Source organism: Hylaeus volcanicus, chromosome 8, assembly GCF_026283585.1.
Source record: "Hylaeus volcanicus isolate JK05 chromosome 8, UHH_iyHylVolc1.0_haploid, whole genome shotgun sequence".
Taxonomy (NCBI): Eukaryota; Metazoa; Arthropoda; class Insecta; order Hymenoptera; family Colletidae; genus Hylaeus; species Hylaeus volcanicus.
In genome coordinates, this window is record NC_071983.1 from 5456121 (window position 1) to 5480091 (window position 23971).

Sequence of the window (23971 nt, forward strand, 5' to 3'; positions counted from 1 at the left end):
TTGTCTAAGGAGAACCTCTTTAGTTTTTCATAATTATGATTACTCTCAATAATGAAAAGAAGACAAATTTGATGATAATAAAAAAGAAAAGTTATCCCTGAAGAGGTTAAATTCGAACTTTTTGGCCAACCTAATGCTCGTTCTGCCACGGTGGCTCTTCGAATAGTAGAGCAGCCCCTAAATTTCGAGGGACGGTTTTCTTTCTTTTTCTTTAACTTCCCTACGGTTAGTAGCAGATTATCTCCGGTCACGCAAAGTCAGAAAGGGAATAGTCGAGCGTCACGAGACCGTCTGGCCTGTCCCGGAAGCACGCGGCCAGCTCTTCAAAGTTTTACCAGATAATGGGGCCTCGATCGTTCAACAGACCACGCTATTTTGCAGAAGCAGTCTGCTCGTAGGTAATTACAGATGCATCTGCCTTTTCCCTCCCTATCGGTATCAATCTGCGCGCGGCTTACCTGCAATTTCAGGGTCCTCCTCCAGGCGAGCATCTGATGCGCCTGTGCTCTCTGTCTCGCTCGAAGGGCCGCTATCACCGACTTGGCCTCCTCCAGCGACGTCACTTCCGTCTCGATGCAATCTTTCGGCGAGTCGCTCGCTCTTCCCTCGGTGATCGCCGACAGTGGACAACTGTCCATCGACGTCTCGTCGAAGCTGAAACCAGAAATTGAAAAATTCATTTTATTTCGGCCTCGAATACTGTTTCTCAATAGTATTCTTAATTTTGAATCATTTTCTTTAAGTCTGGCGTTGTTCGTGGGATATTTTTGCTCGTACGAAGCTAATCGCAACAAATATTTAGTTGCAATGTACAGAATCGAGAACGTGCATACTTCAAGAATTTTTTCGAAGATTTAAGCACATATTTTGGAAACATACTTCTGATTATTGTAACAGTAATTATTTGAATTAACGATATAGAATGTTGCATGCTGTGTCGGTTTTCGTGAGCGTTGATTTTTTTATTTTCTTGTGTTCCCAGAAGAGAATCAAAAGAATATTTCAAGCTTTCAGCGCAACCCCGTCGAAAGTTGCAACTGAATTAATCGAGGGAACAGTGTTTTTTTGTTTTTTTTTTTAATCGATACGAAAGTTTGTTAAGGAAACTCTCAACTTTAACGTGCGGCACTCTGCGAGGCTCGAAAGTTGGGGAACGATGAAACGTTAATAGCCCTCTAAGTAATTTTAAGTAGCAGGTCGATATCGCGTGATCGCTGTAGCAAAAGAAGGTTGGTACAGGCGCAGGTAGTCGAACCTTTATAAGCCGAGGAGTTCTGGTTCCTTTGAATATCCTCTGAATAATTGCGATTCCTTTTTCCCCAATATCACGATGTCTCCAGTATCGCTATTTGATTTAACAGAATCTCAATAAAAATAATTTTTGTATTATCCGATACACGCACAATAAACACCATCGAACAGATCTTCTATTAAATTAATTGTTCTCGAAACAAAAATTTGTTTGATATGTCTACGACTTTAACGTCTCCGAGGTAGCTTCCTTCCCTAAATCCTTCTCGATTTTAATATTTCCCATTCCATTGGTCTTGCCCTGAAATTTCGTTCACCCTATCGTTGGACATTCCTCGGTACGTTCAATTTTAATTCGCTACAGTTTTTCTCCGAGTATATACCTATATATCCATCCACTCGTTCATCGATGCGAGGGAGTGGCTTCGTTTCGAACTGCTCGACGGGTCGCCATATATTTTAATGAAACGTAGCAACGGTTGTTATGTGCCGAGAGCTATTAATTAAACGCTAGCTGGAAATCAGATGCCAGGGAAAATTTGACCCACGAGCTTTTCCGCACCGTTTGCCGCGGTGATTGAACGTTATTGATTTTCCATATAGCCGCGAACGAGTTTGCGTTTGATAGATCACGCTCGAGATTGTACGGGAGGAAGGGGGGAGGGGGGGGCGTAGAAAACTATTTGCGTCGATATCGGTTTGGAAAACGAAACTTTATACGATACTTTAAAGTGTCCTTAATGCGCGTGCATTTGTACAATGTATGTACGAAAATTCCTCGAGTACTTGCGTGATTGGGCACGACTTGGATAATGCGTCTGACCATTACTCACTCTTTCTACTAGCGCGGATGTTTTCAAGCGGCGCCGACTAAACTGTGACGAGACATTACGCGGCTCTTTTAACTGGTTCGGAGTACAAGCGAAGATCGATGGGAAAGACGCGAGTGAAAGCAGCCAGCGATGGTGCAAGTTATTATTATTATCTACGTCGATTTAAAGTATTATCAACGTTCTGTTGATGATTGCTCCGAATCTATCTTGAATTACGTACACATTTATATACTATTATATATACTTTGAAATAATCCTGCCATTCAATCGCATAAAACATCGCATGTTACTTTATATATTTATCCACGAATGCAATAATCATAACGTATTACGTATTACGGATACGCAAAGGATCCATTCAATGTTGGAATTTATTCCGAGCATGAAAAACTATTTTTAGGATCTTTCACATGCGAATGGTAATGACGTTTCATCGTTTAGCTATTTTCCGGTATGGAACGTTAGTAACTTGGATCTCGGATATCCCTAGTCGCGTCGCACGGTAACTAATTAGCGTACACGTTTAATACCTAAAATAATATCCCGGGCATTCGCGGCTCATACGGTCGTTCGAGTAATTAACAATGGCGGTATGTATGCCACGTTACGACTGAAGACCAAGAGCTTATTTAAGCCCTGTCAAAGACAACTGTGATATTGGCGAAACGTCAGGGAGCCGTTCAGTTTAAACACGCGGCTGCCACCTGCATAATTTGTCCATTTATTTGCCTATTAAACAGGAACGAGCCTTACCACGCATCCGAAACTGAATAATTTTCGTTCTTCGGAGAGCCATCGTAATAAAAATGATCGCATCAGGTAGAATGCACCAATCCAATCCTAACAATTTTTTAATTAGTGACACCTGATTTAAAAAATACGATATATAAAATTATGGATAGTGGTCCACTGATATGTTGATCTATTCTTTATGTAAGAGAAAGTATAATTATAATGAAAAGTAATTTATGATTGAGACTTCGCTGAAATTTTAGATTGAGACTTCGCTATTTATTAAATTTCTGACTTATGCTCTACAGTGTAACCATGTGAAATAAACAAACAAAAGCAGAGAAGAAACTTTAATTTCAACCGATTCATTTTTCATCGAAAGCTGCTTCATCGACAACTTTAAACGGAAGTACCTCAAATTTGAATACCTTTTCCATCGTCACGGAGTTGTTCCCTGTACACGGCCAAAGCAGCTAAAATTATGCAGAACTCGAGGAGATTGAACACCTCCATATTGTAATTTATTGGACCGACGGTCGGTTATTTTCGGCCGCGTTAACGCTCGAGAAGCCGCTTCTCCGAGAAATTGCATTCCTCGATCCCTTCCTCGCGTTTCAGACAGCGCTGATAGCGATGCACATTATTATTCTCGACCACCTATGATGGAACGTAATTTCTATTCGTTGTTCCGCCTTAAAAGCGCGCTAGTTCCGCGCGTTTCCTTTCATTCTCCCCTCGAAAGTTTAAACGAGCGCTGCGATAGCGTTTTAAACAAGACTTCTTTTTTTTTATTATTTTTCGTGAAACAGAGTACTTTGCCTCGCTCTCGACATTTTTTCGTTGCCCTCGCGTCGACTCTGACATCCGTTCGTACTCCAATTACAAAGCATCCCAGAGTAATTTCCTTTGCCGCTGAATTTCCGACGGTTTTTACTTGTCCGATATCAAATAGGTATAAAGAGGGAGGGGGAGTGTATGTTACGCGTCAAAATTTGACATTTTCCTTGAGGATAAAAGCGCGGAATTAAAGAAAGGAAAACTATGAGTCGTGCATTAATAAATGGTTTCGTATTTAACAATGCGTATTTTAAATGGTAAAAATATTGATATTATTAACTGTAGAATATATTCAACATACAATATATATATATTTCACGTATATTTTCTGTATCGTTGTTTCTAATAAATGCACAAAATCCACAGTCTAGTCACGAGATTCAGCCAATTTTGCAACAACTAAAATGTAAACACATCCGTTTAATTTAACCCTTCGAAAGTGTATTCCATAATTTCGCGATGGATCGTTAAAATTAACCGCCAAGAGAAATTCCAACGCGGGTGGGGATCGAGAGGATAACATTTAATTTACGATTTCGTTGTACGATTTGCATAACCGAGCTACACATTTATTTATGGAAAACGTTGCTTTTTCTGCACGCGAGGCTAGTACGTCCGTTCTCTAATTAAGTCGAGATAAATTATGCATGAGTAACCCGAGAGTGACTCACCCGTTTCGTTTGATGTTTCCTCGCAGTTCGTCGATCGATTCTCGAATCGTGCACCGACCGCGTATTTCATAGCGCATCCCAGAGCGTTCGATGCCCTCGAGAAAAATTACTAGAACCTTCCACCCCGTTCGCAGCTGTGTTTATTTCCCGCCATTCTTCGTGAAACATTCAATTTCCGCGTTTAAGTGGCAATATTGGCGAACTTACAGCTGTTTGCCGAACGATCCACCAAAGGTAGATGGTGCGAAGAACTTCCGAGCGGACTCGTGGGACGGGTGGTTACAGAATTGAGTAGTCGATTAACGCTAACGGCAACACCAGATGATCGACGTTTGATTTAGAAGGTTGGTACAGTTCGACAGTGTCCGAAATTTTTTAGGAGAGTAACTTCTCTTATGAAAGGAGAATATTTGCTTAAGAAGCTTTCGCTCACTGGACCAACTCGTACGATACTAATTTGTTTCCTTGTTACTGAGTGTGGGAGGGGAGGGCATGGTTACCACGTAAACAAAGAAATTTTCTTAGCTTTAAATCCTTTAAATTCTTAGCATTCGATCGAATGAAATATAATTTCTTGGGGTACAATAAAAACCAAGTACAAAGAATTAAAATTGACCCATTGACTCACAACTCACACAGTCGTGGCACACTAGTAATTAGCTTTTGATCCTTTGAAGCTTAATCCTTTAAAAGAGTAAAACTCGATCTGCCCGAAGTAACAACCCCAGTACTTCCAATAAACTTCGACTCCATTATTTTTTCTTAATTTATTTCTAATAAATTCATCCCACAATCCAAAAGGTGCGACATTTCCTAGCCCTCCTCTCCCCAACTCCAAAGGGTTAGATTCCTAGCGCCGATGCCAAGGGACGATAGTTTGGCAAAGCCATCCGCCCCGTCCCTCAGCGAGGCCATAATTCACAGGTGAAACAGGATACGTTAGTCGCGTGTATCGCGCGAATTTCCATGCCGGTTTACGAGCCATGCAGCCCGTTACGACTCCTGGAAATTTCTCTCAATTATCCGTCGACAATGTCGAGTCAGCCTGTTTCTTGCGCAACCCTTGCGAAGGGAGTCGATACGCGAGCCATGCGTATTCTGGATACATGTATATACCTCGTTATTGCATCGAGCATAAATGCGTTTCCAGCTGCGAGACACGCATGCACGGACACGGTGAACGTGGATAAACGTCCGATAGGAATTACGCTCAAGTAACGTCGGATAAGGGACGTGACGGACGGATGCAACCTTTTCGAGGGACGAGGTCGACAAATATCGCGGTAAATTAAAGTCGAGACGAGGTGGGAAAATTACGAAAATTTCTCTGAACAGTGTTTATTCTTTTATTTATGATGGTTTCATTATACTACGATGATGAATTTTTGGGGAAACGTGGCTCGGAATAAATTTAAATATCGATTGCCATATAATAAATTTATTTTGTTCTGTATTATTTCGAGGAATATTTCTCTCGTTAAATTTGAAATGCAAAAGTAACGAAACAATTCGTTATTTGAAACGGTTATTATTTCGAACGAATCGATATTATTTTTTATATATAGATACCTGTGTTGAAAATTACGGTTCAGAATGAATGGTTTTGGACAGTTATTTTTTACATCCACTTCGATTCGAATATTGTCCAGCTTTGATAGAGATACATAGTAACGACCATTAGAGGTCATAGCATTTTGTACATACGTTCTATACATGTTGTATCGATCATGTATAATCAAGTCATATACTTATGTATATCGATCCATTGCAATTGAGATTAGGTCAATGACCTGGAAGGTTGGTAAATCAACCTAACATTTTGACGAGTGAATATTTTTACATACACGTACAGTCATAGATAAACCCAGATGCATTTATAGTACAATTAAACAGGACAAATACGTGGTAACCGTAATAATATCAATATATCCAATTTCATTATGATAGTTAACAGAATTCACAGTTTCACAGTAGTATACACTAAAAATGCACAAAATCCACAGTCTTATAAATATCCACACTTATAAATAATCAACCATGGACACATCTAACGAATAAAACGAATACTTTTCAGACAAATTTCAACAAATTCCGTTCCCCATCTGCGGGAATAAGTCGCGACTTAACGATAAATTTGGTGCCAAGGATCCCCTGGAAGGGGACTAACAATAAAAGGCGACTGGTAGAAGCGTGGAAACCAATGTTGTCGATCGCGAGAGCCACAGAAGTTTTGCCTGTTGGCGATCTCGAATAGCTTCCAGACATTCAATACGCTCTGTTTACCACGACGAAAGCGCGCGCGGATCCTTGCGGTTCTTCTTGAGTTTCACTCCGCGCCACCTCGTCGCCGGATGAACTCGAATCGAGCGGATAAAACGAGTCCCCCAGCTCGATCTCGCTTTCGAACGACAGCCTCGTTTCTCGTTCGTCCGAAGAACTCGTCTTTCGACCTGTAAAGAGGATCGTCCGGCGTTTCTGGACCTTTTTACAGCCGGGGATTATCGACGAGGCTCGTCTTGTTGCGGGGAAACGAGTAGAATCAATGGATCAAGAATGTGTTGTTCGAAGAAATGGCGTCTCTCGTCCATTCCACGGCACCACGCTTACCTTCGGAGACGACCGTGCCAAAACAAGTTCGAAATGTCTAGGATAGAGACGTAAAATATCGCGTTTCGCGATCACCGCAGCGTAGATTTATAGCAGAGCCTCGATACTTGCACGCGAGCCTCACCCCCACCGCGTTGCGTTGACAAGGGTCGGTCCAGAAATCAGCGAAATTAATAGCTTTCCGTTGGAAACAAAGACAGGTCGTTGGCAAAGAATTACGCAAGAGGTAAAACATGGCCGCCAGGTAGAGAAGATAGGCTGCGAAAGTGGAGCGCCTTATTGGATTGATTATCTCGATAATTGCGGGAATCGAGTTCACCGTTTTCCTGTAATCGTTGATGTTCCATTGTTTACAACAGTCGCGTACACCGCGGTAATTCAATATCGGCTCTGCCGAATCGTAGGACGCGTGTTCGAGCGTGTTGCTCATCGACCGGCAAAGGGTTGCGCCTGGCAAACACCTTCTGCACGTGGATTTATCCCTTTGCCCGGCGGAATACAGCCAGACCGCGGTAAATCAAATTCGAAGGGAATTAGTTTCTTATATTTCGGTGGAAATGGAAATATTTGTAGAGGCCGAGGGGTGGGTTATACCACTTTGGCCGCGTACGTTTAAGTTTCATTATCTTTATTACGAATAAATTATGCACGTTCTCGAAATAGTAGATCATGAATGATCCTACGTAAATGGAGTACAGAATATAATATAATGTAATATAGTATTACGTTTAATTATGTTATATTCGATAGAATAATTATAATGGATGTTAATATATAATAATATACATCGGTAGTCAAAAGTACTGTTTTGTTAATAATGAAGTTGTTCGGGAGAGTTGAAAACACACTGATCGTTAAGAGTTGATTGAAAAATATAGCTTAATCATTCGATTAACTTCTGTATTTATCGAAGTATATTATTATGTATTAACACTTTAACGAACGCTCGCACAACATGTGGCGATGATATATTATATTGAACGTAATATACAATTAGAGTTGCAAGTCGTATACCGCTAGTCTGGTATGGGACCATTCCAGTGAACAAAATTTTGACAAAATTCCTTCCCCTCGATTTCCCTCATCGGTGAATAGACGATGCCAACGATTCGTAAACACGGGGGTGCCTGTCAACCGTTCAACTTCTGCGCTTTCGTTGGTAAATATTTACATTCATTTCGGAGACTTCGTTCAAAGGCGAAAATGCACGCGTTGGCATACGCGGATACTCGAATTTGGAGACGTTCCACTGTGTGTCCCCTAATGGGCAAAATTCAGAAATTTGAGTAGGATGCAACGCTGTTTATATCTTGAAATGATAGCAAAGGAGTGTAGTTTTCAATATCATCGGCAACTTTCCCTCGATATCCCAATTTATTGTTCAAATTAAAGCATGAAACTCAAGAGAATATTTATCCGTTTTATTCAAACTCATGCCATCGACGGAATACTTGTTTCTTTAATTTAATTTATACAAATTAATTTTAATATCGCTGTACCTTTATGCTTTTAATTTAAGTTTAAATTTTACGTATAAAAAGTTAACGAGGGCATTTACCTTATTTCAATATTAACGCTCGATTCAACGCTGTGAGAAACGCATGCGCGTATAATCGCGTATATACCTCCTTAATGGCCCCATTATCGGAACAAATGAATAAATAAGTGCGCGATTTCGAATATTCAATGTGTCCCTTAAAGATAAACTGATTTCGAAGCGGTTGATTCGTCGCGTGCACTGTACACAGCGACACCTGATGCGAAACAAACAGCTGAAAGGGTTCATCCGGGCGTACAGGGGTTTGCAATTATCCTCGCCGCGGGCTGATTGTCGAACGCGAGCGGAAAAAGGAGCTTGGAAGCGTCGAGCGCGCGCGGTGGCTTCCTTTCGTGGACCGAAACGAAGCCTTTGCCCTCTTGGCAGTAAGCTGACGGAATCGATCGCATAGCGAGAGGAGATTACCTTTGCTCGAGCTGGTGGCTGTGTCCCGACGACGTGGTCCGGAGGCGAACCGACTCGCATCCTGCGCGAACGAAAAAGGAGAATGACGCGTCGTCCGTGAAAACGTCTCTGGACAAAGAGAATCTGCGACCAAGACTCGATTCGGCGCGAAACCGCGATCAGTGGCGCGTTGCATTCTCGAGAGGGTCCAGGACGAGCTTAATTTCTTCGAAGGTATAGCGAAAATGTTGGGAGAAAGTAGGAATCGCATAGAAATTAAACGGAATAGCGATAACCCTACGTTAATAGAATTGTTAAGACGAAACGTGTAAAAATTAATTAAAACAAGAATATTAAGATCTAACATTATATTAATAGAATTTCTCGTGTAAAGAAATTTGTTTTACGTATAACGGATTTGAATACTGGTAACGAGTTGTGGGGGATATTGATTATGGGGGCTTCAGTTGAGCCCCTATGGTGTCTTGTTTACTTACGATGCGCCATTGATCGCGATTGACAGAGATGGAGGAAATTTCACCGGAACAATCGGTGATAAATTAAATCGACTTACAGTAATTTGTCGAATTCCATCGATCAGCTCAATTTTCGAGAACAAGTATAAATTCACCCTTTACAATTATAAAAGTAAATAATTTACATTTATATATCATCGAAACGTCTACATAGAAAATAAATATCAAGAATTATCTGTTATAAGCAACTTGTTTTTACATTTTTCACGGTGGATAAATCCGTATAGAAATCTTCACCCAAGTTTATTTTATCTCGCAATCAATTCAATCGTTAGTCGTCCCATCGCGATGTATTTCGTTCCGCGACTCCACTTCTAATATTTACTTAACGAGCAGCGGATGAGTTGGTTATTTTTTATTCGTTATTCGAGCCCTCCATCTGGACGAGGAATTTTACCCATCCCTGGTGAGATTGCGAGTACGCGCGGAAGGAAAACAATGGATGAAATGGCAACACAACGGAAAAGAGGAACAATGATATTCCTCCCCTGGAGAAATAGATGATAGCGGGAGGAGTGGGCCAATATCGCGCGAAAGCGAGGAGAGTGCGAAAGCTGGACTCGCTTGGTGCGACATCGTCGAAATGAGAGAAAGAAGAGGAAAGATACCGAGGTAGCGATGGGACTGATTCAACTACTTTATTTATTTCAGTTACTTGCATTACTACCACAAGTGGTAAACAGACCAAGACGGAAACGCGAGTTGTAAAGCGCAGCTGGTATTTATGCGTATACTTAGGCTCGTAAGTGTTCGTACTTTCTATGTTTATCGAAGAAACTTTGTCCAAATTAAATGAAAACTGAGAAATAGGTGAACAAACTCGTTCTTATTTGACTTCTTGTTACGTTGTAATTCAGTTCTATATTCCTCTTTAATCGAACGCTAAACTTTCGGACTACAGCGATACCGAGGGACAAATACCAAGGTGAAAATTGAAAGATGGAATCGACGACGGGAAACAGTACGGGCTGCAAATCGAGTAAGTTACTAATTATAGTTCGACATTCGAACCGATAGTTAAGGCGTTGCCACCGCTACTCGCAATTCCAATAAGTTGCGAGCGCAATTAAACGGGTAGCAGACTCGATGCAACCGACGGGTATCGACTCGAGAATCGCGTGCAAGTCCCGTATTGGTCGAAGACGTTCCTCGAAACGGTTCGACCGGGAGTATCAATTTCGAAGGTAAACCTATCTCCGTATGCCTCGCGAGAAACGTCGTTTAACACTTTGTCAACCGCATTTCCTTCGACTTTGCACGAAATGAGGATGGATTAATTTAAACTTCTGTCAACCTTGCGATACGCGAGGATTGACAGCATTTGGGGGGGGGGGGGGGAGTTTTAAATAATAAACGTGGGACCTTATTCGAGGCATATGATTTAAGATAAAAATAAAAATAAAAGTGTACGGAATTAAAGTGAGATAAGTATAAATAGGAAATAAATATCAAGAATTTACTCAAATACTTTGCTCGTCACTTGTTCAGGTTTAAAATTAGTATATTTGGAGAGGAATTTGGATTCTCCTTTGGAAACTTTGCTCTCAGATGGAGCTTCGAAAAGTATTAGACGTTTATAGATCTGTATTGGTTGATCCGACCGGCATTTCATTCTCAGCTTTGGGGGTAGTTTCACCCCTCGAGAAGCGCGGACAATAGTCGTGGCTCGAAAAATCTCACGAAACCTGGAGTGTTGGAATCGTACAGATAATCCTTACCAGTCCGATTGCTACCTGGAAGTTCAACGAAACAAGGGCATCGAAGGGCTTCCGTGCTAAGAGTAGCTCGCTATTACGGGCCTCGATCGATGCGTTTTCGGCAGAGATGGGCAGAATTGCGTTCGAATAATCGGCGACGAATAGGAAAGTTTGTGCAACGACCCAACAAACAAAACAAACAAACAAACTGTTATTTGTTCAATGTTCTACAGCTTCGATTCAGATTCCAATCTGCACTTCACGAGTAACGCGTAAACAGTTGTTTACCTTCCATTCGTTATTCGACGGTTTCTCCAGAATTTTGCCCATCTTTGGTTCTCGGGCGAAAAACGTGCATTTAACGCTTCAGCTACCCGTCTATTTAGATAGAGGACAGGTGTTTCAAAGAAAAAGTTATTTCTGTACTATGAACAATTACTCTGAATTAGAGCATTTGATTTTTTACGAGAACTTGAATATACACGTGATTAAATTCACGTAACATCGTGAATGACAATGGAGATCTCACTTTCTCGCTGGTCCGGATATAAATCTGAGTGGACATGTAAACTGTGGTGTTTTAAGAACTTCTTTTGAATACTTATGACCAAAATCTTAATCTACGATTATTCACACCTGTAACCATACCTGTAACCATAAATAGCCATAGATAGCTACTAAATGCGTAGCATTGTATACTTGCACTGCTCGATACATACAAACAGAAACGAATGTGCAAAAATTAGGATTGATACGAAGATACCGAGACTGAAAAGCTCGTAAATAGGTTCCAGGTAGCTAAAACGTTAAGAAGGTGAGTCAAAGCGTCGCAGTGGCGTGCATCGCGGTGCTGTTTCCCCGAGACGATCCGGGACTCTCGGCTTCGTACCAATGGACTCCATTCTACGGCCGGTTTTTCTCTCACGTCTGCTTTCTCTTTCCGTTCAAGCGTACACCTCGGTACCGTTATCTCCGCGACGATAAAGCTTCGCGAACCTGAACGTTTGCATTCGGCGGCTTCAGTCCCGTTCCATGCGCAACTACGATACGGCCTGAACGCTCGCCCCTCCCCTGACCCCTGACCCCTGTCACCTGCGAACCCTTGCTACCTTCGCGTTGAACAATTCTCGAGAATTTCGTTTGTGTCCCTCGTTTGCTCGTGCATTGCATTCATGGATCAGATACGGGCAAAATTCGATTTCGGAGGGATCGAAGAACGAATAAAATCGGCGAGTTTGAAATTCGGATCGATTTCGAGGAGGGAAGGAGCATGGTTTATTTACTAAAAAGAAAAATGGACAGGGTGTAGAGGAACGTGTGTATATAATTCTATCAAATATTGTAGTAAACATTGAAACAAAAGTAAAGCTAGTACGGAGCCAAAGTTTCAGAAGGGATTAATGTTTGTTGGGGTAGGTAAATCGACCGAGGAATGAGTTATAATATCAACGATCAACTTTTACTTTTCTTAAGATCCTAGTTTCCCAAATAACTTTAATTTTGCTGTAATACTGCTTTCACCGATTACCCAGGTATTTATAATAATTTCTTTCGAGCAGATTATTTATTCGCTATTTCGATAAGAATTTCGTCCATCTCTGGAACGTATAGATTGCCTAAGCACTCGATCCTCGTTGATTCCGTCGAAGGGATACTCATCTGTTGATTCGGGGTTCCACTCCCTCGAAGGTGCACTCCATCGCAGGGATGTCCGTCCTTCGTGGTCCAAGTTGAACCGTTCACTTCACTTCACTTCACTTCCAGTTCGAATCGTCGATTCAAAACGCGACTCTTGTTACCGAGGCGATAGTTCATTTCACCATGAAAAGGCATTCGTGACGACTATTTTTCGGAGAATACCTTTATCCAGAGGTTCCACAAAGCGAGAAGTGCTTTAGTCTGCAGTGACTGAACTGTAAACGAACCGAAGGGTCGAGGATCGAAGCGATGATCGATCGGAGAACGACTTTACGACGTTTCGAGGATGATCGACGAGATTATTGTGAAAGCCTCGAAGGCGATGGGCAAAATTTGATTCCTATATTGAACGAGATTGAATGCTGGGTAGATATGGATTCGTGCAACGCGAGACGACTCGAATTCTAACGTGATCTTTGGTACGAACGACGAACAATACTCTTCTTCGTGTAGCTCCGTAAGATCGTAGTCTAAATGAAAATAGTTTTTTTTTTTTTATTTATAATTCACGAGCTCATGGTCTAAGTACTGCTTGAAATAAACAACACGAGAAAATCACAGAAAAAGAATAAAATAACTGTCGATACTGAATTCAATGAACGAAAGCACTTTCTTTTTATAATTTCATCACCCAATGATCTAAACACCGTATTTTTAAAAAAGATTAAATAAACGACGAGTACCAAATGCTGACAGTAAAATGAAAAGCTCGCAAAAATCATTTCTATTATCTTTCCAACATCCCCCGACAGTTTTGTGACTCACAATTACACCTGGACATGAATTTTGCTCATCTGCTTCTCTCTTTTACCGGACACTATTATCACCTTGTATGTCGAGAACGATCCTCCGAAGGAAAAAAAAAATCGCGAACGCGTTCGACGGTTCGCGAAAGAGCCGCACCGAGGCTCGCCAGCGAAGTAAGTCTGAGGAACCGACGTCGGGACGATTAAAGCGGTGGGAGGAAGGTTCTCCGGGTTCCAGCCGGCGCAGATGGATTCGCGAACCGTACCTAGGGACGCGCGAAACACTACTGCGGCTAGAATTCGCGCAGCTCGTCTCGCACCGTGCAACATGCTTCCTCGAATCCACGTGTAGGGATAACTGGCGGTGGGGGGCTTGACCGTAAACACGATTCGGTGCGATCGCACAATGGCGAATAGATCACCCTTCTACTCGATCTGCCCGACGAAAATTTCGGTATGGAAATTAGGGGAGGGACTCGGTCGTTATTATGGCGTTTTCGAAATAATGCAACTCTGAGGAGACTTTGCAATGCTTCGTTAGTTCCATGCTGTAGTACGTTATTTGTTATTATTTATTGCGTTACTTTGATTGGTCACTTCCACTTACTTTCAACATGGTTCAAACGCGGTAATACTCGATTTGTTAAACAGTTCTAGTAATAGTTCCAATGAGTGAGAGGAAAATTTGCACGCAGCGGAGTCTCGAAAGCGACATTTCAATATTCTTTTTAAAAGAAACTCCCGATGAAGAAAATATAAACGAGTGGTTCCACCATTGCCCAATATCGTGAAATTGGCTCCCTTTTAATATCCCTTTGCATTTCCCCAGAATAAATTCCTGAACCCGACCGTTCTTTCAACCAACCCAAGATACCCCCTTCTCACCCGACCAAAGCGCGTCAAGCATTTCAATATTTTTTCATTAGAAATTCCCAATGAAAAAAATATAATTAAATAGCTTCAGCATTGTCCAATGTTCCCTTTGTATTTCCACGGAACAAATTTCTGAAACACGACTATTCTTCGAGCCAAACCAGGATACCCTTTCGAGAATTTTTCAGCTGGCCAACGCGCACGAAACAAGATTCCAGGTCTTCCTGTTGCATAAGTTGGAGAACGTGGGCTGCCAGTGGAATAGCGAGCTCGAGATCGTTTAAAATCTCAGGTTCATGGAATATCCAGGAACCGCAGCGATAAGGGCAGGATATCGTCAAAGGAACGGTCCCCATCAGGCGAGGTATCCGCTCGCTGGAATTTCGATTATTCACGACAGTGTAGGTATACGTAGCCAAAGTATACTTAGAGGAGCACGACCTAGGATCGCAGTGGGAACGACGTCGAATCTCGGACGTCGAATCTCGGACGTCGAAGGGAGCCAACGGAGGATGATGACGCGCGCAGCTTCGTCAATGAATTCTTTATAAAACCGTGGAATAGTCCGGATAGCCCGGAACGTTTGCAGAAAGAACACGGAGCTGAGGACGTGACGTAAATTCGAATGGTTTAAAGAGAACCTTGTTCTCTTTTAACGGTGAGCATGAGCACGTGTCTCAACATCTAGAACGGCGAGGTGTAAATCGAGGCGGGTACGAGAAGAAGGAAATTGAACTGGGCAGCTGCGCTTCTTCCATCGCGATAAGATTACCAACATGAAACTCAGCGTCGTGAACGTGACGAACTGTTCGAGAAAATGTAAGAAAGTTCCACGAGATACGATACAGCCTTCGGGTGACTTTGATGAAGTTGCAAACGTCGACAAATACAGTCGCATCGTTTTCTGGCGAAGACACCTTTCCAATTTCAAACTGTTGCCGTGCGAAAGTACGGAGGATTCATGATCTGGATCGTTGATCAATTTTCGAGTTTCTTCTAAACAAAGGAGGGAAGGTAATATGGTCGTCTTTTGTTTGAAAAAATATTGGGATGTACGGTGTATTCTCCGTGGGAAATACAATTAATATTATCAGTCTAACATTAGACACCTATTTTTCAATGCTCTACCTAGTTCCTAGTAAGCACAGGTATGTTAGGTTTTCACGAAAAACTCGAAACCAGCCAAACGATGGCTTAAACTCCTTTCTCCCCCCACTTTCCCACCCCTTCAAATTTTCCGTGTGCATCGTATTTCGATATCGACGGAACACCTGACATCGACGCCGAACGCGTACGGAATGTGTAATTACAATCTATTTGTAATTGCAATCGATATCAAATATACGTGGAATTGTCTCGAAATCACCGATACATTACCCGTGTACGCGCCGTGCATTATTTGCAGTTCACCTTGTTAAAATATGCATCGTTCGGAGTTCGTTATTCCCATGCAGTTTTTCAATCCACCATTGTGTTTATCGGTCGTTTGATAAATGACGAAGAAAACTGCGAGCTCATAAAAATACGAAGAGTCATCGACCTCGATTCGCCAGGACGTTCCCCATCTCCGTCGGACATCGTCGTTTTAATCGACCGTGTTTGCGGTTCACGGATCATTTTTCACGTTCGCGTTCCGATATTCCGGCGCGTAGAAGGCAGTGTGTGGTCGTCATTACACTGGAAGCGATTTCACCCCGACAATTAACTCGAAGTTCGTAAAATAGAGTATAGCAGTGCTTGGACTGGAATTTTTTCAAAAGGTTTTAGACGAGGACTTTCCTGCTAGAGCCATCCGGAGATAGTTAAGACGCATTTTGAATTTCTACGTTATCAGTGAAGTAATTGATTAAGAAAGAACTTCCCCCCGTGATCGCTAATCTCGAAGGGTTAAGAAGTTATTCATGTTCTCTCTCGAATAATCCTGATAAACAACTCGTCAGGGAGACATTAATAATAACTAGACCGCGGATCTTTATGCATTTATAGGAAATTTGAATATGCAAGAACCTACGAAATGCAAACAATATGCAAGAATATAAAAACGATTGAAAGTAAAGTTCATGTTACAATATTTGCAGAATAAAATAAATTTCTATACAGGTTCAATTTCTGTAGGCACGTTCGCCAAGATTTTATTTTGCATAAAGATCCGCAGTCTAATAATAACCATCCCTTACAATATATGTTTATTTCCAGGCACATAAAGCTATTCAAACGAAACGTCATCTATATTCGCCTCATAGATCTCCCTTCTCCACGCGCGATCAAGATCTCTAACGGCCCACAGCTGTACGGTCCGTTTTTACACGGGCAGACTAACCAAACCGCTTGGGTGGTCGCGAGGCGTTGCCGCGGATGATGATGATGAAAACAAGAAACGCGGAACGGAGAGCAGCGTTCCGCAACCGTTTCCGCGGACGCTCGGCGCGCAACTGGCGCCACCGAATATTCGCCAAAGCCGCGAGCGTGTTCCACGTATTTGCAAGCCCGGCTACCAGCTGCCCGACAGAACGTCCGCCAACGTCCCTCCCAGGTCTCCGCTTCCCCCATCGCCAACTTTATGCACGATAATCGAAATAACGATCTATGTTGCACCTGGAACGTCCTGAGCTCGCTACGAAGGGGAATTTTTTAATGTTAGTAACGGAGGAAGGCGTGGATACGGGAAGTTTTGGCTTCTAATCTTCAGGAGTTAGTCTTTCAAGGTTGGTTCACGCTTTTAGTCGTCCACCGCTCTACTCGAGCTAGGTTTATGGAGGGTAATCGCAATGAAAATCTTTGTTGTACTTGGAACGTCCTGAGCTCGGTATGAAGGTAAATTTTTCATGTTAGTACTGGAGGAAGGCGTTGATATAAGGAGTTTTGTTTTCTAATCTTCGGGGGTAAGTCTTATAGGGTTGGTCGGTGCTTTGGGTATGAGTGCTTAGGAGCTAGAGCGCGTACAATACAATTATTATTATTATTATTATCTAAACAAGAGAAATAGAATTGTTCAACTTCCTTCGACAATATTCTTTCGTTCTTTCAATTCAAGTGAAATAAAAAGCATGTTGGCTCTCCTACCAAGGGTCGTCGTCCAAAAGTAAAAGGTGCGTTTGATGTGCTTCGAGGAACTGGCAACGCTCGATCGAACATCGGCACCTGCTCGAGCTTAACGATAACGGGGCGTTCCGTTTATTAGCTCGGTAGATACAGCGCCGATGGTAAATTACGCGTTCCGTTGCGGGCTAACGTTCCAGCCGCGTCGTTTCCAATCGGCACCGTTTTCCTTCGACTTTAATGAGAACAGTCTGGCAAACGATCCTTAATTTCATCGTTTAGATCGCGTTAATGATCCGGCTCACGCGAACCGAGCGGATAATCGCGAGTTACACCGTCGACGAGCGATCCTGAGAAAATCGAGAGGCGCGGAGCGGAAGGTTCGTCGAGCGAGGAAATCCGTCAGGTATCTCCTCGCCGACATCTGTTGACTTTAGCTTTGGGAATTGTCAGATGGGTTCGTAATTACTCGCGGTTCGTGAAGACGAAGAGGTGTGCGTACTACTAAATGGGGATTCATGTCTCTTGCAATGCGTTTGTTTTCGACTCTATTCAAGGAGCAGATCATCCGCGTAAATCGTAGCGTTATTTAAGAATTTTTTTTTTCGAAAACAATTCACTCGATGGAAGATCCGTTATGCTGGAGTTTATTATACACATGTCGAGTAACGGGAAAGTAATTTTTATTTAGATTGTCTTTCGTTAGTCTCGTCATTGAATTCATTGGCTCGGTCAGAATTCAAGAATGTATTTTCAACATTTAAATACATTTAATCCAAAGTGAAGAGTGATTTTACAGTACAAGTATTGAACTCGATACGTAAATTTTTTTGTCGAAATATCAATTACAGTCGACGAGAATTTGTAACGAGGTCTATAGCAGCTCGCCTTATCTGTCGCTAAGGACTCGCCACCCACGCGACTGTCGACCAGTACGCAATATTTATTGGGAACGACGTCGTTACACACGATTGGAGGGGGTGAGTAACGGAACGTGCTCGCAACGATAAAAAGTATCACCAGAGGTTCGCAAATTGATGTCGAAAAGCATACTTCAGCTTTCTCTACATGAATCGATTCTCGGCGCCATCCATCCTGCGAACAGCGCCGAGCTAGAAGAACCTGAAATGTCTTCGACCTACCCGAAAAACCACCGCGGGTCAAAGTGCTTCCGATGGCGGAACTTTGTCGCTGTAAGAATCTCGTACGGAATCGATGAAATCCCTCAACCCCTCCTCGCTCCCCATCCCCAATTCTATGCATTTACCGCGAGTTTTGCACATTCGTAGATTTATGCGACCATCGGCAATTGCTGCCCACGATTCCTCACCGAGTCTGTAAAAGCCTTGGTAAATGGGACCGTGAGTGCTGTTCGACGTAAATCAAAATAAACGAATAAATTTCGGTACGATCGAGGACAATCGATTTGTCGTCGCTGCCCTCAATGACGGATTGGTCCTTATCTGACATAGTTTGAAAGATATCCGTTCCCTAGAATTTTTGCTGAACGGCACTTTTTCGTCTCTCACAGACTTTCGGGAGAAGGGACTGGCATCTAAGATTAATGTCAGTCATATAGGTCTCCGAACACGCGGAATCAAATCCAGGGATTTCGTCAGTTTTCAATATTCCCCGTTATTAATGTCCGCGGATCGGTTAAAGCCATTGGAATGCGGAGGAATCGCGAAGAAAACGCGTGGGTTTGAATATCGAACAGCTTCGGGGTGAAAATAGCCCCCGACTTGACGGTATGAATAAATGATCGGTCGTAATGCGAGTCCACTCGGGTGTGGAAATTATTCAACCGGGCGACGACAGTCGTATCGAATCGTAAGGAGCGTCTCTTAGCGACTCGAATCGTGGACCTGAATGTGGAAATGTATTTGGCGAGTTAATTTTTCGTTGCGAGTTACGGACAAAATTGTCCAGAATTCCGGCGACTGCTTCACAAGTTTACTATCGGAATAAAAAATTAATTTCTTGTGGCATCTAGTAACGTTCGATGAAAGTCGAAGCTTGGCAGTCTTGAGTGTTTCGAGACTCCTTCGATGCGTAGATTGGAACACGCTCGAGGCTAGCTGTCCGTTGCATTCTGCGAAGTAGAATGGGTCCTCGGGAACAGACACGAAGGAGAGGACGGGAATTGAATTTGTTCGGTACCGAAACGCTTAAATAACGAAGAAACCCGAGTCGGGCGAATGGCTGCATTGTTTTGAGAAACTCTGGCTGTCATTGTTCGCGGAAAGAACCGATCGTGAAACGATTTCGAGTGCTGCGTCGACAGGTACCGGCGTTAAATTGCCATTTTTGAAAGAAATGGAAATTAAAGGAATAGACATTAAAGATACAGAAATTAAAGAAATAGAACTTGGAGATATAGAAATCATAGAAGTGAACATTCAAGAAACGAGAATTTGAAGATATAGAAATCAAAGGAATAAAAATTCACGAAATAGAAATTAAAAAAACGAAACAGAGGTACTAACCGCAGCAGCAATAGAATCCTTCCCAGGTGGCTGATCGATGCTCAATGTCGTAACTGAAACGGTGATTACTTCACCTCTGCGGTGCGGTTGAACTAGGCCGGGACTGACGAATGAGAACGTCGATATTCGAGTGTCTTCCATTCGTCGTGCCGTGGATTTTTGCTCGATTATACGAACGATTTTCCCCGTTCGACGACCGTTATCAATCACCCGTCCGTCTCGATATGACAATCCTCTGTCACGTCGAGGAACTCGCGGTCTTCGTCGAGGATCGCTACGTGAAGAATCTCGTCTCGAGATCGTTCGTGTTTTCGCGAAACTGTTTAAGGCTCGGCGAAAAGAAAATTGCGAGGGACGCTTTGAAATTCGTGCCCTGACAAAGGTCGACAAACTTCATTCGACGTCACGAGCAGAAATTAGGGGCGACAAATCGGCGGAGCAGACACCGAGGGAGACTGGAATTCTCTGTGAAAATATTTTCGCGGAACGAGGAAAGTAAGGTGTCCGAGATTCCTCAGAGACGCTGACAGCCAGTGGTATCCGTGACTGAAAATGGTCTCGTCTGCTTACCATGGAATGGGACATAAATAAGTTTTAGTAAGAAAAATTTGTCATAGTCCAAAATCGAGAATTTTTTTTCCAAGATTTAAATACATGCTTTAATCCAAAACGAAGCATTATTTTACAGCACAAGTGTCGAACTAGATATGTAAATTGTTTTGTTAAAATATATTTAAAAATGGCCATGCGATTATTTGTTTGGTTTATTTCAAATGAGATGTTCTCAAGTACATGTAGATTTCTTGTATCTTGGCTATTTTAAAATGCATCTTAACGCAACAATCTATAGTTATAGTAAGTTCGATACTTGTAGCGTAAAATTACCCCCATTTCAGATTAAAGCATCCACCGTCCACGCCTGCGAAGGGGAGGGTAGTTTGAACCTAAATTATCTAGCGACATGTCACCTCCATTAAGGGTAATCCAATCCGACACGTTATCGCGTTTGATTAATCAAATTCGAGATTACGTGCAATCGAAATGTATAATTCCCGTGACTGGAAAGAGAATTGAAAATCCCCTGAAACGAGATGTCCGCTAAAGGGATCGAGCAAATTAGGATCGGTCTAATTAAATGTCTGCGCTTACAAACGGTTCTGGATAACGTTCCGAACAATACCATCGATATCGATAATATATCGTAGACAAAACAATGACATTAATTTGCCACGTCGAATTACGAACACTCGATTCATTCCCACACGCTCGATAGAGGTGAAATGAACCGATAAAGAACGAAGACTAATTCGTGTATCGTCTATAATTAAAATAGTAACATTAATTCCACATTTTTTTTTCTGTACGATAAAAACCGGAAAAATAGAGGGAGAATCGCCTGCCTTTTTCCGTTGAATATCCATAAATTAATTCGTTCTTTGTTCGCGAATGCCAGTGAAATACGAATGACCAGGAAACGGATGCACAGTCGTATTAATTAATAGAGTACGTCACGCAATTAATATCACATCGTGTACATCCTCCCCTCTATATCACAAACGCATTTGCCGATGAAAAATAAGGGCGGATTCGCGTGCACGCGTCGGAGTGCAAACACGCCACTTGAATCATTTAATTGGGTAACGTAACGGTGAATATTTTATCATCGATGAGAGAAAACGTGGCGGGAAATTGTAGAATTTGAGAAGGATTCAATTTGCCCGAAAATGCTCCATCCGTCCAGATTCGACTTTGTGAAGATTGATTGTTTTCGTATACAAAAAGTAATATTCATATTATTCGAGATCTCTAAAGTATTTCTACCATGCTATAGATATTAAATAAATTTCGAAATGACCTCGAAACTGGCGTTCAAAATACTTGAAAACGAAACAAAAATAATTTACACCTCCTTGGATTCTACCTTCCAACAAAAAAACAGTATTCCCACATATCCTACGTCCACAAATGGACTTAAACATTATGTTTAAACGTTATGTTATAAACATCGTGTTTACGAGTAAATTCAAATTTATTTAGCAAGGGGACTGCTTAATTCGGGGCAAAGTTCGTCGGAAAAGGGGGTCGTTCCGGGTGTGGGAGTCAGTGTTCCACGCTTCATGGTTCGTACACCACTCGCTAAATGAAATTTGTCAAGCAAGGAGAGTGCATTACGTCGATGAGGTCGGCCCTAGCACACCCGAAGCACTCCAGATTTTAGAAAACATCGTAAACTGTCTCTCCTACCTCCATTCCCGTTGTTTTTAGTTTTAATCCACTCGGGTACCGGTTTCGACAGCGAGACAGAGCTGCCACAAGCTCGGTTTCAGGTCGAGCAGAAATATTATACAGCAAACGAGCGGCAATGATAATAACAGAGGGGATGGTTATTCAACTTTTTCACGGATGGAACTGTTTCCAAGTTTTTCTTCGCGGAATGTCTCGCGGCGAGAAGTCCGGGGAAAATTCTTATAATCACTGGGAGCCGCGCTAAATTCTCGTAATGTGTACCTCGTTCAGTCGCGGCTCGAAAAATGTTATTCCAGAGGAAAAATAACAAGTACCGGACCCGGACTAAGTGCTGGTGTCTTGGAAGTAAGAAAAAGGAGTAGGGGGGGATACATAGTTTGTTCAAGGAAAATGGATAGAAAGGATCGGAGGGAGGACGAAGGAAAATTTTGGAGAATATCTTCTTGTAGGGTGTAAGGTACTTGTTGTTAGATGTTTAGGTGTAAAGATGGATGCTTATTTATGGATGCAAAATTAATAAAGAGGCTACCATTGGAGTAGGCTTTGAAAAATCTTAAGGAAAGTTTTGGAATATAAGTTATAATATATTATATAAGTTTTGCCTTATAGAGTCTGAGGTAACGTTTAAATTAAAGATGAATGCAAAATGAATAAAGAAGCCGTTGGTGTAGGCTTCGAAAAATCCAAAGGAAATTCTTCTATTCCGTCTAAAATGAAATTTTGCATTGGCGTAGGCTCTGAGAAATTTCAATTCTCTCGTTCCATCTAAAGTACCTATGATTAGATGTTTATGCGTGGACGACAAACTTATTTATCAATAGGGGCGACGGTGTTTCGGCTCACCGACGACTAACGCCATCTGCTCAGCGTCCAGGAAGGCGGATAGTACCGGCGACGCCCGGCGTCGTCGTCGTCGGTTCGTTTCGACCACGATGACGACACAACGTGCTACCGGAAGGGAGGCATTGAGCGCATCAACGCTTCCGGGCGTGCACGCTGTTCTGCAGTTTCCTGTCCGTTATGCGCACCCACTTGTAGAGCGGAAAAAGCAAGGCTCGATATACACGGTGGGCCACGAATTACTGGCACAGAGTGTAACAGAGACATGAAAGATTAAAAGGCAATAAAAGATTTCTCTATGCTTTCAACTTGACAAAAACGAGCGACAAAACGCCACGAACTTTTTCGAATACCCAATACATATTTTTAAATAGAAAGCAGAATATTGTATCATTGTTTCATCCTTTGTATCTCTGTTACTTCCTGCGTGTGCCGATAATTATCCGACTGTATAATTAGATGCGAAGACAGATATACAGGATAAAGTAGTAGAATCATAGTTGTACAAGCGTAAATACGACTAATCGATCTACCGACACGCTTACGAGTTGTACGAGTGAATTAAGTTGCTCTCAGACTACGAGCCAGACGCCAATCGACACACCTGATTCCCATAAGTAGACGCTGGGATTAAAAAGCCTATAAATAGAGTCGAGGGGCAGACAAAGTGTTAATTTCACACCTACGTCGAAGAAGACACGAATTCCATTAGGTAAATCAGTGACGCACGAACAGGTTTGGGGATCTGGTCCACGACGAGAAAGAGATGATCGCCGTCTCGGAGAGCTGGTCATTCGTTTATTTACTTACCTACACCTGCGGACGCGAGAGGATTCACCCTGTCTCGACTCACCTGAAACACGAGAGGAACGTTGTCATCGCATGGGTTGTAACAAATGAAACGTGCTTGTCGCCGGGTGAGGACAAATTGTGCGA

The 23971-nt window shown here is 42.3% G+C and overlaps 1 protein-coding gene across 4 annotated transcripts in view; it reads right to left on the reverse strand.

Annotated features, from left to right (window-relative positions):
• Nucleotides 1-23971, reverse strand: part of LOC128881037 (uncharacterized) — a 76190-nt gene that overhangs the window by 5578 nt on the left and 46641 nt on the right. The window contains exons 1-3 of one of the 4 annotated variants that reach the window (XM_054131689.1): nucleotides 13632-13910; nucleotides 8895-13019; nucleotides 459-654 (exon numbers count right to left, since the gene is read on the reverse strand). In XM_054131689.1, coding sequence (XP_053987664.1) covers nucleotides 459-638 — 180 coding nt within the window. In that variant the 5' untranslated portion in view covers nucleotides 639-654; nucleotides 8895-13019; nucleotides 13632-13910. Of the gene's footprint in view, nucleotides 1-458; nucleotides 655-8894; nucleotides 13911-23971 lie in introns of those variants that run through there. The other 3 variants (XM_054131688.1, XM_054131687.1, XM_054131686.1) reach the window with 3 other exon arrangements.